The sequence below is a fragment of the Rutilus rutilus genome (assembly GCF_951802725.1).
Source record: "Rutilus rutilus genome assembly, chromosome: 1".
Classification (NCBI taxonomy): Eukaryota; Metazoa; Chordata; class Actinopteri; order Cypriniformes; family Leuciscidae; genus Rutilus; species Rutilus rutilus.
Genome location: NC_140209.1, coordinates 72,502,420 through 72,515,634, shown reverse-complemented (window position 1 = coordinate 72,515,634; position 13,215 = coordinate 72,502,420). Strand labels below are relative to the sequence as shown.

Genomic DNA, 13,215 nt, shown 5'->3' with positions numbered 1-13,215 from the left:
TTCAGCAATTCAAGTTTAGTTCAGTAGTTTATTTGACAGTTGTTGTGTAAAGTTTTGTTGCACAACTACTTAAAACAAGAACGAAAAAGAAATACTTTAATTTATCAGCATCATGTTGATGCTTAAATTTGTGTGTAATATTTTGTTTCTAGAAAAAACACTTGATGGAAAGCAGCATTGAACAATTAGAAGGCATGCTCTTTAAGAGTATCTTTGAGTTAAATTTACTTAACAGACCAAAGCCTCTTTAAAAGGCAAAAAGTTTTTGTTGACCGTATTATTGAGCAAGTAAGTGATGTCTGGCCACTTTTCTGAAAACAGTTGTTCCACTGTAGCCTTCTCATGTTCACTTGTAAAAGGGTCTGTTCCAAAGGCCGAAACCCTTGTCAAAGATGATCCCAGTGTGTTCATGTACAGATCAGCTGCTTCAGTTCCATGAGGCAGTAGTGCTGCTGAGATTTTTTTTGCACAACCACCCTATGCAATCTGGTTGGGGATTCCTTTTCCTGTAGTAAATGGGACATGTTAACTTGTAATAAATGTTTAAATGTCAGCTGCTTGTGTAACCCGTACACGTGATAAATTTGTGTCAACTTTACAAACGGACCAGTGGGCTCAAAAGATTTGGTTCGTCCGGGGAGAGAGATGATACAGCAGCAGTGAATACTCAAAACAAAAGGATGAGGTAAGAACAAGGTTGAATTTACTGAATTATGTTATTTTCTTTTCTTTTACCTTGTTGTTAGATTGTAATGATAAATCAATTAGTTGAACATGGACCCATATAACCTCACACAGGCGTAAGGAAAACAATAGAAAATGAAAACCAAAACAAACAAAATTTCATTCACTCTTGACTGTAAATACTCAGAAAATCCAAAAGTTGGATGGTTCTCAATGAACAGATCAGTTCGTAAACTCAGTCCAAAAGTTCGTGAGGCACTTAATTCAGTCGTCCTATTCTGCCCTGGATAGAACAGAATAATTTGATGTGTGGTTCTAATCCTACCGTTCAAAGATGAGCAAGTTTTCTCTTTCACAGGGAAATCAAAGGATTCGTTAAATGGGCGGCTCGCCAGTCCAACCCCACCGTTACGCACACAGGAAGAGCTGAGACAATCCACAATTCAGGAATGATTCACACTTCGTTCGATTCACATGCAGAATGGGTCACACTCATCAGCTGGACATCACAGCACTCACATGGAAACAAAAGCAGAAGAACACAAAACCTGGCCTTGGAGACACAAGGCCCAAAAAAAAACAATTAGCATTTGACACTATATACAAATCAATTCAGATTATACACAACTTCTCATAAAACAGCAAATAATGTCCATTTATAAGACTGTACAATAAATTGTCTGTATGCAATAAATTGTCTGTGCAATAAATACATTTCTTGCATACTTGCTTGTAAGCATCTTATTTAACACACACACATTGCATTTCATGGCATTAATTTCACATAAATGCCTAATTACATCTTTCATTTTACACTTGGCTGTATTTGCCATTAATACTGCAACAAATAAACAATAATTTGATGTAACACACTTAATATGATCCTTAATGAACCTTATTGAACAATACTGAAATTAGTGAAACTATATTAACTCACCAAGGAACTCGTTTACATGTACATCGGAAGAACCAGGGAAGTTCCAGATGATACACGTTCTCAAAATGTCAGTCGAGCATAAACTGCTTCTCTCTGAATCCTTCGGTAGGGATATATATACACACACACTATATTAGCTTTAAACTAGCGCTAATATTGCGTCATTGACATGCGGTCAACACATAACGTGAACAATCATATCACTTCAACTCATTTTACTGCAACTTATTTCTACATCGTCATCATATAAATGATTTAGAGGCATTTATACAACTCTTACGTCAATTCTCGACTCAATTCGGAGTTTCAAATCTCCCGGAGCAAAACAAGCGTCTGCTCGCGTCAGAGGTTCACGGAGAAAAGAAAGTTCTAGAAGGCGCTGCTCTCTAAAAGTGCCGCGACAGCGGAATTTTCCATGACGTCATTCAAAATGCGATCTCATTGGAGGCTTATGTAAAGGGAGATAACGCTATTGGACATATTTATAACATTCAATATTTTATATTTCTCCATTTCTATATAATTAATTAATTTGTTTGCATTCTTATATTTGATCTGAAAGTATGATCTTTCATACTTTAACTCTGTTGTTTAATTTGAAGTGCATTTTGTCTCTGTCCACTGGTAACCTGGGTTACACTTTCCCCCTCTGAATTCAGGCACGTCCTCGGGCATGCTTGGGGTTGACTTGTCACCACTATAGGAAAAGCACCAGACATATTCAAGGACTGATCACTGATGGATGTGGATTCTTCCAAGGAACTGGTAAGTGCAGAACTCAACCCTTGCAGTAAGGACTGGATAACTAGTGTTAGGGGATTTCCTAGTTTATGATACTGGAATTTGTTAGGAGGCCCACGCTGCCTTTTGGAACATCTAGGGTCAATAGCTCCAAGGTCATCATCTGTAACGGGCTGGTTACTTGTAACATCCTGGGCAGGTGAGATTGTGTCATTGGACTGTGTTACCTCCGTCACAGTGTCCGACAGACCTGAAAACTCCAGCACATTTCCATTTATAGGTGCTAACAACTCTGGGGGCTCAGTACTTTCAATGCATTTGCTTCTGCAGTTCTCCACTTCAACAGTGTCTCCATCTTGAACAGGTATACAATTTTCTTCATTTCCTGATTTATCATCTGTGGAGTCTTCTTCTAGTCTGATGTCAGGTAAGGTTTCTTTTACAAGGTCTACGGCAGCCGGAAGGGTTCCAGTGTCAGGTAAGGTTTCTTTCACAGGTTCTACCACAGCAGCAGGGGAATCGAGAAACTCTGTTTCAGGTAAGTTCTCTACGGTCATAGGATGTTCTGGAGGTGAAATAATTTTTGTACTAAACTCCAATTGGCGTCCTGAATTTCCAATATAAGACTCATCCTCTGATTCAGACTGACCACTCAGATGTTCTTGAGGAACTGCTTCACGTGCAGAGTGGGATCTGGTTCTAGGCTTACGACTAATTTTCAGAGGGTCTGTTCCTTCGATTTCATTCAGGGGTAGGAACCCACAAGGCAGTAGCAGATCGCGGTGTAATGTGCGGACTGGTCCATCTTTCCCTTCTGGGCAGACTGTATATACTGGCATGTCACCTGCTTTCCGGACTACCAAATAGATCTCAGAGGCCCATTTATCTGACAACTTGTGTTTCCCTCTCAATCTGACATTTCGCACAAGGACTCGATCACCTGGTTCAAGTGTAGAGGCAACCACATTTCTGTCAAAACGTCTTTTGTTCCGATCAGCTATTTTGGATGCATTGTGAGAAGCAACTCTGTAGCTTTCCTCTAATCGACTCCTTAGAGATTTCACATATTGCGAATGGGACTGTAATGGGAGGTTGGTATGAAGTCCGAAAGCAAGGTCGACCGGCAGTCGAGGCTGCCTCCCAAACATTAGCTCATATGGTGAATATCCAGTTACATCACTCCTTGTGCAGTTATATGCATGCACCAATGGTTTGACGTGATCCTTCCAATGAGCTTTGCTTTTGTTCTCCAGGGTGCCTAGCATCTGCAAGAGGGTCCGATTAAAGCGCTCCACCGGGTTCCCTCTAGGATGGTAGGGGGTGGTTCTCACTTTTCGGATGCCAGCAATTCTACACAACTCTTGGATGGTATGAGATTCAAAGTCTGGCCCCTGATCGCTGAGCAGCTTTTCTGGAAAACCGTAATGGACAAAGAAATTATCCCACAGGCATCTAGCAACTGTTTGTGCTTTCTGGTTACGGGTAGGAATAGCGACAGAGTACTTGGTAAAATGGTCTGTGACGACCAGGATATCCTTGGTGTTACTGTTGTCTGGTTCCAGCGACAGAAAATCCATACAAACTAGTTCTAATGGCCTATGAGTCTGAATATTCACCAAGGGAGCCGCTTTCTGTGGAGGAGTCTTCCTACGAACACAGCGCTCGCACCTTTTGATTTTTTTGTCCACATCGGCCGCCATCTTCGGCCAGTAAAATCTGGAACGGAGAAGATCGAGAGTTCGCTCTAGACCCAGATGCCCCATGTCATCATGAAGACTGGTAAGTACAATTCCTCGAAGATCTTCAGGTAAAGCCAGTTGGTTCAATACTTTGTCTCCGTCCATCCTCTTCCGATATAACAACCCATTTTTCAGCTCAAGTTTGGTCCATTGTCTCATCCACAAAGTCACTGCGGGTAAGTGGAATTTCAAGTTTGCAGGTTTGTTGTTAGATTCCAAGTGCTCAATTACCTCTTTAATTTCAGGGTCAGCTCGCTGCTTCCTGATCAGATCCTCTTCAGACAGGTAAGGTATCTCTGGGAGACCATGACCATCTTCTTCCTGGATTTCTGGAGGTAATGCCTTTTCATTCATGCTCAGAGACTCTACCAAGGTCAAAGGGAAAGACTGATAATCATGGGATTGATTGACTTGATGTTTTTCACAGATGGCCTCCACTACTTCAGGTAAGATTGTATTGGTGTTGCCTTCAAGATCTCCAAGATGATGTAGAGTGAACTGTCTGATTCGTTCTTGCTCTTTTTTAGATTCCCAATCATCTGATGGTTCACCATTGGGACGACGAGACAATCCGTCCGCATCTTGATTTTGTGCTCCAGCTCTGTATTGGATCTTAAAATTGTAGGTTGAGAGACTGGATAACCATCTATAACTAGTAGCATCTAGTTTGGCAGACGTAAGGACATAGGTGAGGGGATTGCCATCAGTGACCGCTGTGAAGTCTGCCCCATACAGATAGTCATGGAATTTTGTGGTGATTGCCCATTTGAGAGCCAGAAATTCCAATTTGTGGGCAGGATACTTGGCTTCACACTTTGTTAATCCACGGCTGGCAAATGCTATGACTCTCATGTGTCCTTGCTGTTCTTGATACAAGGCTGCTCCTAGTCCTGTAGCACAAGCATCTGTATGCAATAGGTAAGGCAGACACGGATTTGCGTACCCCAAGACAGGAGCAGAGGTTAACCTTTCCACGAGGCTTTCAAATGCCTGTTGACACTCGGTAGTCCATCTGTCACACAGAGACTCTTTTGGATTAAAGTAAGTATGATCTTTATCTTTCCTTTTTCCCTTTCGAACCGGAGGATAGCCAGCTGTAAGATTGTTGAGCGGCTTTGCAATCTTGGAGAAATCTTTAACAAATCTACGGTAATATCCTGTAAATCCTAAGAAAGATTTTAGTTCCCGAAGGTTCTGGGGCCTTGGCCAGGTTTTAATGGCCTCAATTTTTGATGGGTCAGTTTCTACACCGTTCTGGGAGACAATGTGGCCCAAGCAGCGCACAGATGTTTGGAAGAATTTGCATTTCTCGGGTGAGAGCTTCAATCCGTATTCTTTTAGACGATTCAGGACTTGTATCAGTCGGCGCTCATGCTCCTCAAGGGTTTCGGAGAAGATGATAAGATCATCGATGAAAACTAAGACTTCTCTTCTATTTAAGTCACCCATGCAGCGCTCCATGAGCCGCTGGAAGGTGCTTGGCGCATTGGTTATCCCTTGCGGCATACGGTTAAACTCCCAGAACCCGAGGGGGCATACGAATGCTGTCTTCTGCTTGTCCGCTTCATCCATCTCAATTTGGTAATACCCGGATTTTAGATCGAGAACAGAAAACCACTTGGAACCAGTTAACATGGAGAACACTTCCTCCAGGTTTGGGAGTGCATATGCATCTCGTATGGTTTGAGAGTTTAGCTTCCTAAAGTCAATACATAGCCGCACTGAGTTGTCTTTTTTCCGGACCACTACAATGGGGGACGCGAATGGGGACTCAGACTCTCGTATAATACCAGCTGCTAACAACTCCAGTAGATGTTTCCTGACGGCATCAATATCTTGTGGGTGGATGGGACGAGCTCTATGCTTGAAAGGAGTTTCGTCACTCAGTTTAATTCGGTGCTTCACCTTATCAGTGTGTCCATAATCCATTTCCTTCAAGGCAAAAACTTCAGGCATAGAGTTTAACAAGGCTGATATCCGTTCTTTCCATTCGGAGGGAAGTGGAGAGTCTCCAAAATCGAGAGTTATCTGAGGACTTTCTGGTGTTTCAGAAACATCACTTGTTAATGGCTTGTTTATCACCTGCTGGACAGCATGCATTTCTGCAATCACAGACCGGGGAGGGATTACTATGTTAGTCTGGGTTTCATTCTTGACTACCACAGGCAAGGAGAAGAAACGTTTCACAGGTAAGGCGTGCAATCCACTAGCAACTAAAAGACCACTTGGCAGAGAAGATATGGTGGGAGGACTTATAACAGTCAGTGTTTCTGCTGGGAGGTAATTCAGACAGACGGCTCCATCAAGAACAGTAGTGCATCCTGCTGGCACTGTTTCAGGGACTGCCCCTTTTAATGTCACACACCCAAAGGTTTTGGCACATGATTGTCGATGCCTCACATCAAGTGTCTTCAGTACAGCTGCGTACCCTTTAGAAGCTGATTTGGGGCTGACAGTCTCTTTTTGAACGTAACTCGAGTAAAGCACATCCAAGGTATTTGTACCGATGAGGACTTGTGGTACATTTACCAAATCTGGAACCACCAGTGCTAGTGTGGTAACCTCGGTATCTGTTCCTAGGAACTCTTTGGGAAACATTAAAGTTAACTCCACATACCCAAGGTAAGGCACGGATTGTCCATTGGCTCCCTCCACTTCCAGCAAAGACTCCAGGGGTTTCATGGGGTAATGAGACAAGTTATTTTTGTAAAATGAGAAGGGGATTGTAGTCACCTGGGAACCAGTGTCTAAAAGGCAGTTCACTTTGATTTCGTCAACATAGATTTGGGCAGTACATTTCATTCCAATTAGTCCCTTTGGCAGTTGGCTTTTAGGGCAATGATGCTTTGTCCCAGTCTCCATATGCCCTGCTACAGAGACTGCCTGGTGTTTAACTGAGTAGTAGTGGTTTGGTTCTTTAGGTCCCACTGGGCTTGTTTTTCTCTCAACTGGCGCCTCTTCTCATCTACCTTAGAAGGGTTCGGTTTATTTTCGCAGTTGATGGCAAGGTGTCCCTCCTCACCACATCTAAAACAGTATCCAGGACGAGGACGAGTGAACGTCACTGAACCACTTCTGAGTTGGTTGTTCTCATCCCTCTCAGTTTGCCTATGCTGGAATTTTGCAGTCTTGCCTGACCGATGTTGTGGTATGTCAGGGGCTGACAACTGAGCCTTTAACTCTGCCACTTGCTTCTTCAGTCCCGCTATTTCCTTAGCTGCTGGGGTTTCTTTTGGCACTTTACCAGAAATGGATTTTCTCATAGCCTCTACTTCTGCTTGTAGTTCTACTAGCTCTTTCTTTAGCTGGATCAATTCAGAATTTTTGGAATAATCAGGCTTGCACTTCTGGTAAGTTGAGGTTTGCATAGCAGCAACCTGAGCATTAAGTTCAGATATTTGAGCCCTCATAGTATCCACCTCTTCAGCTGCTCCACCAACTGCATCATGGGAGTATGTTGACATTTGATGAGTAGCAGTTCTCATTTTGGGGGCATTACTCTGTTTGTTCAATCCAAAATGATTTCTCATCCTGTCTTCTTTTGAGGCTTGTCGGTCTTCTTCTGTGCGAATTTGCACTACCATCTCTGCAAAAGAAGGGGGGTGGATCTTTTTCTTCTCTAGCTGTAAGCTGGAAATTAACCCATTATCCCAGCATCCACGGCAGAACTGCTTTATCAGACAGCGGTTTTGCTCACTCTCCACAATGCCACCTCTCCTTACAGTAGTGCTCAACATAACTTGCAACCGGTGCAAATAACTGGAGGGCTTCTCCCCTGGGTTCTGTAGCATGGTCATGAATTTTGCTAACAGCTCATCTCCATCCTCCACGGATCCGTAAACTGACTCTAGTAACTCCAAGTAAACTGAAGGTAAAGACTGGGGACTCACATGTTTAATGACATCAGCTGCCGGGGGGAGCAGACTATCCAGTATTCTCCTTGTGCGAGACAAGTCCGAAATGGAGGGATCATCTAAAAGAAATTGAACACTTGCCCGCCATGTGTCGAAGTCTGGCTCGTTTACTGGCCTAGGAACTTTCCCAGAGAAAGACCTAAGACGGAAAGAGGTAGGTTGTAATGTAGCAGTGTCGTTGGTTCTGACGATGTGTTCAACTACAACTTTTTGCACGCTGGGTGGATCAATCATGTCCATTGTAAGTACTGGATGGGGTAACACTGTAGGTGCAGGATGGCTAGTTCTACTGCTGGGTCTTTCCTTGGACAGGTTTTGTGATGTCTCAGATTCATTTGAGGGAGGGGCTACTTGTTCTGTGGTCACTCTCTGTAATTTGGCTGGGGACGACGGTCCATCCAGTGAGCTGGTGGTGCTGCTATCACGAGTTTGAGAGTCTGCAACATGTGGATAGTTAACTCTTTCACCTGAAGCAGATATGGGCTCAGCAACAGAACAGCCAGCTTTCATCCTCTTTAACCCTCTGAGGTCGGCAAACGCGCCCCCGCGTTTTGCTGGATTTTTTTCACATAGCAGCAACATAAACTTAAAAAAATCCGTCATTTACGGTCATATTAATAAAATAAATACATGATTATAAACTATAGAGGGTCTTCTTTTTTTTGTGTACACTCACATTAACATCAAAACCTTGTTTTTATTTTTAAATAAATAAAATAAACAGGGTGCGCTTTCAGCTCACTCTGTCTCCGCAAAAATCTTTCTGAAACAAGTCTGGAAAATGAACTGAAACTCAGCTAATACTTATCACACAACCATGAAACATGCGTCTAAAGAAAGCTTTAAATTTCTACTTTTAAATAAAACAATTCACATTCAAAACAAATATTCTCCTGCAATGTTATCTGTATGAAACTAAAGAGAAGTACAGTTTCTCCCGTCTCACCTAATTATCGGTAATGAGTTCACACCCACTCGCAGAGCGCGCTATTCATAAGATAATGAGCTGAGGTGATCTATGCAAAATAAGGTAAACGCCCCCTGAAATGCCTTAAAACCAGCAAGTTTCATTCATTCACTTTCCTGCGCCGTTGGAAGATGACACGATTTACTGGTGAGGAAGCACTTCAGCTAGTCCTGGATAGTGAAGAGGAGTTCACTTTTTCCTCAGAAGAAGAGCACGACTCTGACGACGAACGTTTGTATTTTGAAGAGCGGATTGATCCAGCCGTGGATAATATTTCGGATGAGTAAGTCTTTTTAAATTTACTTGCATAAGTTGACAAGCTATTTTATATAAACGTAGGCTACATATTTTACTGGTTGGACCATTTCCATACTTGTCATTCAGAGTAATCTATATTTAAATGGTCTAGGCTGCTGTATAAAGTAGGAGAGATGCTTCATGCAGTCTGTTTTCTTTCGTTTTTAATAGTTTTGTTCAAAATAACACATTTCGAGCTTTCCATATATTTCTCTGGTAGATTTTAGGCAAAGCTTATGAGTTTGGGTTCATTTATGAGATGAGCTCCAGTTCACATGCCGACACGGAGCTTTATTGCCTGCTATTTTTAATTCTTATGTATTAAATACAAAACGAAATTCACTTTAAAGAAAGGCTTTATACAAAAAATAAACCTAATGAAATGGTCAAAATCTTGTCTGCCCACTCCATTTGTCTCGCGATTGCGCATGATCTTAGATCATGGCCTGTATGAAAGTTAGGATTTTGAAATTAATTTAGAAAATATTATGTATGTTTAGATTATATTTTGACTAGTGTTTATGCTGCCTCATTATCATCAACGAAAAGTGCTTGCAAATATCTATTGCAAATGTGTGTATGTGCTGAAATGTGTAAATATGCCCAGCTGATGAATTGCAAATGTGTTAATGTTTGCGTTGTGCTATCTCCGTAATGGCCCATTGACACGCAATATATGCCTACAGCACGTGTCTACAATTATTTGCATCAGTTATTCATATAGACTAATGGTAATATACTTTGAAATATTTATGTTATAATAGTTTTCAACTTTTTAAAAAAAAAAGGAATGTAGCTGCATCACCTTCATCTGCAACTCGGAGGGCGCGCAGCAACACAGTCGAACATCAGAATGAGTAAGTACATATTTACCCATGTTAGTTAATTTTTTTTTACAATATGAGCCTGTATGACTTTATTTTTGGTTGATAATATTACATATTTTTTCTTTGTGTTATCTTATCAGCATGCTATGTCCATCAGTTGTGCATGTGCTGGAATAGTAGTCTAAAATATATGATAATAATAGTTTTTAACTTTTTTTGAAAGGAATGATGTAGGTTCTGCAACTCGCACTAAGAGGACATGCAGAAATCAGAAAGAGTAAGTACATATTTACCCACTATTTTACAGATGTTAGACCTGATGTTGTTTTATCAACATGCTGACTGTCCATCAGTTATGCATGTGTACTTAGTACTTTGTTCAACCTTTATTAATATTAATATTATTATTTTTATAGGAATGTGGTAGCATCACCCTCAGCCTCACCTGCAACTCGCACTGGGAGGGCACGCGATAGGTGTCGTTCAGTTTTGAGAACAACTGAAAAGTAAGTACACTTATTCCCTTTCTTTCAGATATTAGTATTATTCTGGTTTTACATATTCTGGTTTTACATAGTCCATACAAACATTATGTGTCTGTATGGCTTTGCATCTGGCCAATGTTACTTTTAATGATTGAAAAGCAGTTGTTATTTTGTGTAATAAAAATGCTCACAGTTGTTTGTTTGTTTTACAGCTATAAAGGTGATGGTGATCATCAGACACCTGTTGCAAAGAGGGCCAAGACAAACATTCAGACAAGCAGCAAGCAGTCTACTCTGTCATGGAAAACAGAGACTGACATTGATATGGTTCCACATACAGGTATGACGCAGTACATGAAAGCCAAGCCAACCAGATGGGGTTTCAAGTTGTTTGTTCTTGCAGACTCATCAAATGGATACACTTTGGACTTTTCTGTGTTCTGTGTACACAGGAAAGAACAACTTTCCTTCAGGCCATGGACTGTCACATGATGCTGTAACATCTCTTTTGGACTGTAAAGTTTTAGGCTCTGGGTACCATGTGTACATGGACAATTTCTACACAAGCCCAAAGCTCCTCAAAGAACTGTTTGCAATGAAGTTTGGTATAAGCATTTACTGTGAGATACCTGCAAATTTAGAACATTTAGTTCCTCCACATAGAGGAATTACAATAAAACAGATTGAAAAACAAAACCTTTGAATCTCCTCTTCTTTGTTCAGGCACGTGATGGCCCATTAGCCAGTGGGGGAGTGTCTGTCACACCCCTGGTCTGAATCTCATTAATATTGATGAGCCATTACCACTCCCACGCATAAACCTCTTCTGACAAAAAAAACTGTTTTACAAGGTTTAAATCAATGTATTGTTTTATGAGAACGATTAGGCAGGATGATTTTCAGATCATTTTGAAGAAAAAACACTAGGCAACAACATCCATTTGTCAAAAGTCTTGTATACACATATTTAGTATGTGTTTTGAGGTTTTATTTCAGCAACTTTCATTTTTATTTTTTCAAATAACCACGCATAAACATTATTCTCTTAAAAACACAAAGATTTACAAGCATGTTGATCAGATATGATGGTAGCCCTGTTTGTGCTTTATAGAGTGAATTTACACCTTTGCCATTAACATGTTTATAAATAACTGAAAAAACAACAAATGTCAGAGCATGTCAGAACACCTCCAGGGCCCAAAAAACCCCTCAGACTCCAGAGGGTTAACTCCTTCTGGAGCACTTCTTCAATTGACTTTCCACTAGCGCTAGCAATAGTTTGTAGTTCTTCGAAATACAGCTTAGTGGCACTGTCACTAGCTACTTGAGTGTAGACATGGCTTAAGGCACGTACTATGAAAGTTGTATCTGGGTTTGACGTACTGACCATTGTTACGGGCAGAAGGGGCATTAGTGTTTTCATAGCGGAGCTATAAGTAAACTCTATAATGGCATGTTGGTGGAATTCGGAGTTTGGGTCATCAATGAGAAGGTTGCGACTAATGCTGCCATATCTCAACAACCATGCTTCTAAGTCCTGATCTGTTTCAGTTCATGTTAAGCCGCTGACTATTACGGCATTTGAGACATCTACATTCTCTCTTTTTACAATCTCCATGTTGTCAATTTTCTTCTGAGTATATAAATAATTAATAATATATTTATATTGTCACTATTGCTGCAGGCCAATCTCTCTCCTGGCTGGCTCTCGCCACTTTTACTTGTAACCCGTACACGTGATAAATTTGTGTCAACTTTACAAACGGACCAGTGGGCTCAAAAGATTTGGTTCGTCCGGGGAGAGAGATGATACAGCAGCAGTGAATACTCAAAACAAAAGGATGAGGTAAGAACAAGGTTGAATTTACTGAATTATGTTATTTTCTTTTCTTTTACCTTGTTGTTAGATTGTAATGATAAATCAATTAGTTGAACATGGACCCATATAACCTCACACAGGCGTAAGGAAAACAATAGAAAATGAAAACCAAAACAAACAAAATTTCATTCACTCTTGAATGTAAATACTCAGAAAATCCAAAAGTTGGATGGTTCTCAATGAACAGATCAGTTCGTAAACTCAGTCCAAAAGTTCGTGAGGCACTTAATTCAGTCGTCCTATTCTGCCCTGGATAGAACAGAATAATTTGATGTGTGGTTCTAATCCTACCGTTCAAAGATGAGCAAGTTTTCTCTTTCACAGGGAAATCAAAGGATTCGTTAAATGGGCGGCTCGCCAGTCCAACCCCACCGTTACGCACACAGGAAGAGCTGAGACAATCCACAATTCAGGAATGATTCACACTTCGTTCGATTCACATGCAGAATGGGTCACACTCATCAGCTGGACATCACAGCACTCACATGGAAACAAAAGCAGAAGAACACAAAACCTGGCCTTGGAGACACAAGGCCCAAAAAAAAACAATTAGCATTTGACACTATATACAAATCAATTCAGATTATACACAACTTCTCATAAAACAGCAAATAATGTCCATTTATAAGACTCTGTACAATAAATTGTCTGTATGCAATAAATTGTCTGTGCAATAAATACATTTCTTGCATACTTGCTTGTAAGCATCTTATTTAACACACACACATTGCATTTCATGGCATTA

The 13,215-nt window shown here is 40.9% G+C and overlaps 2 protein-coding genes across 2 annotated transcripts in view; one reads left to right on the top strand and one right to left on the bottom strand.

The window, feature by feature from the left end:
* The window catches only part of LOC311305794 (uncharacterized protein), a 1,216,100-nt gene that overhangs the window by 691,531 nt on the left and 511,354 nt on the right, over positions 1-13,215 (bottom strand). The gene's annotated exons all lie outside the window — the stretch shown is intronic.
* On the top strand, positions 8,546-11,322 carry LOC311298857 (uncharacterized protein; the record flags this gene model as incomplete). The annotated part of the gene is made up of 7 exons (XM_084422163.1): positions 8,546-9,265; positions 10,068-10,136; positions 10,330-10,383; positions 10,523-10,612; positions 10,804-10,931; positions 11,044-11,196; positions 11,315-11,322. Exons 1-7 carry the CDS (start codon positions 9,114-9,116, stop codon positions 11,320-11,322), a joined length of 654 nt encoding a protein of 217 aa, XP_084278289.1. The 5' UTR covers positions 8,546-9,113.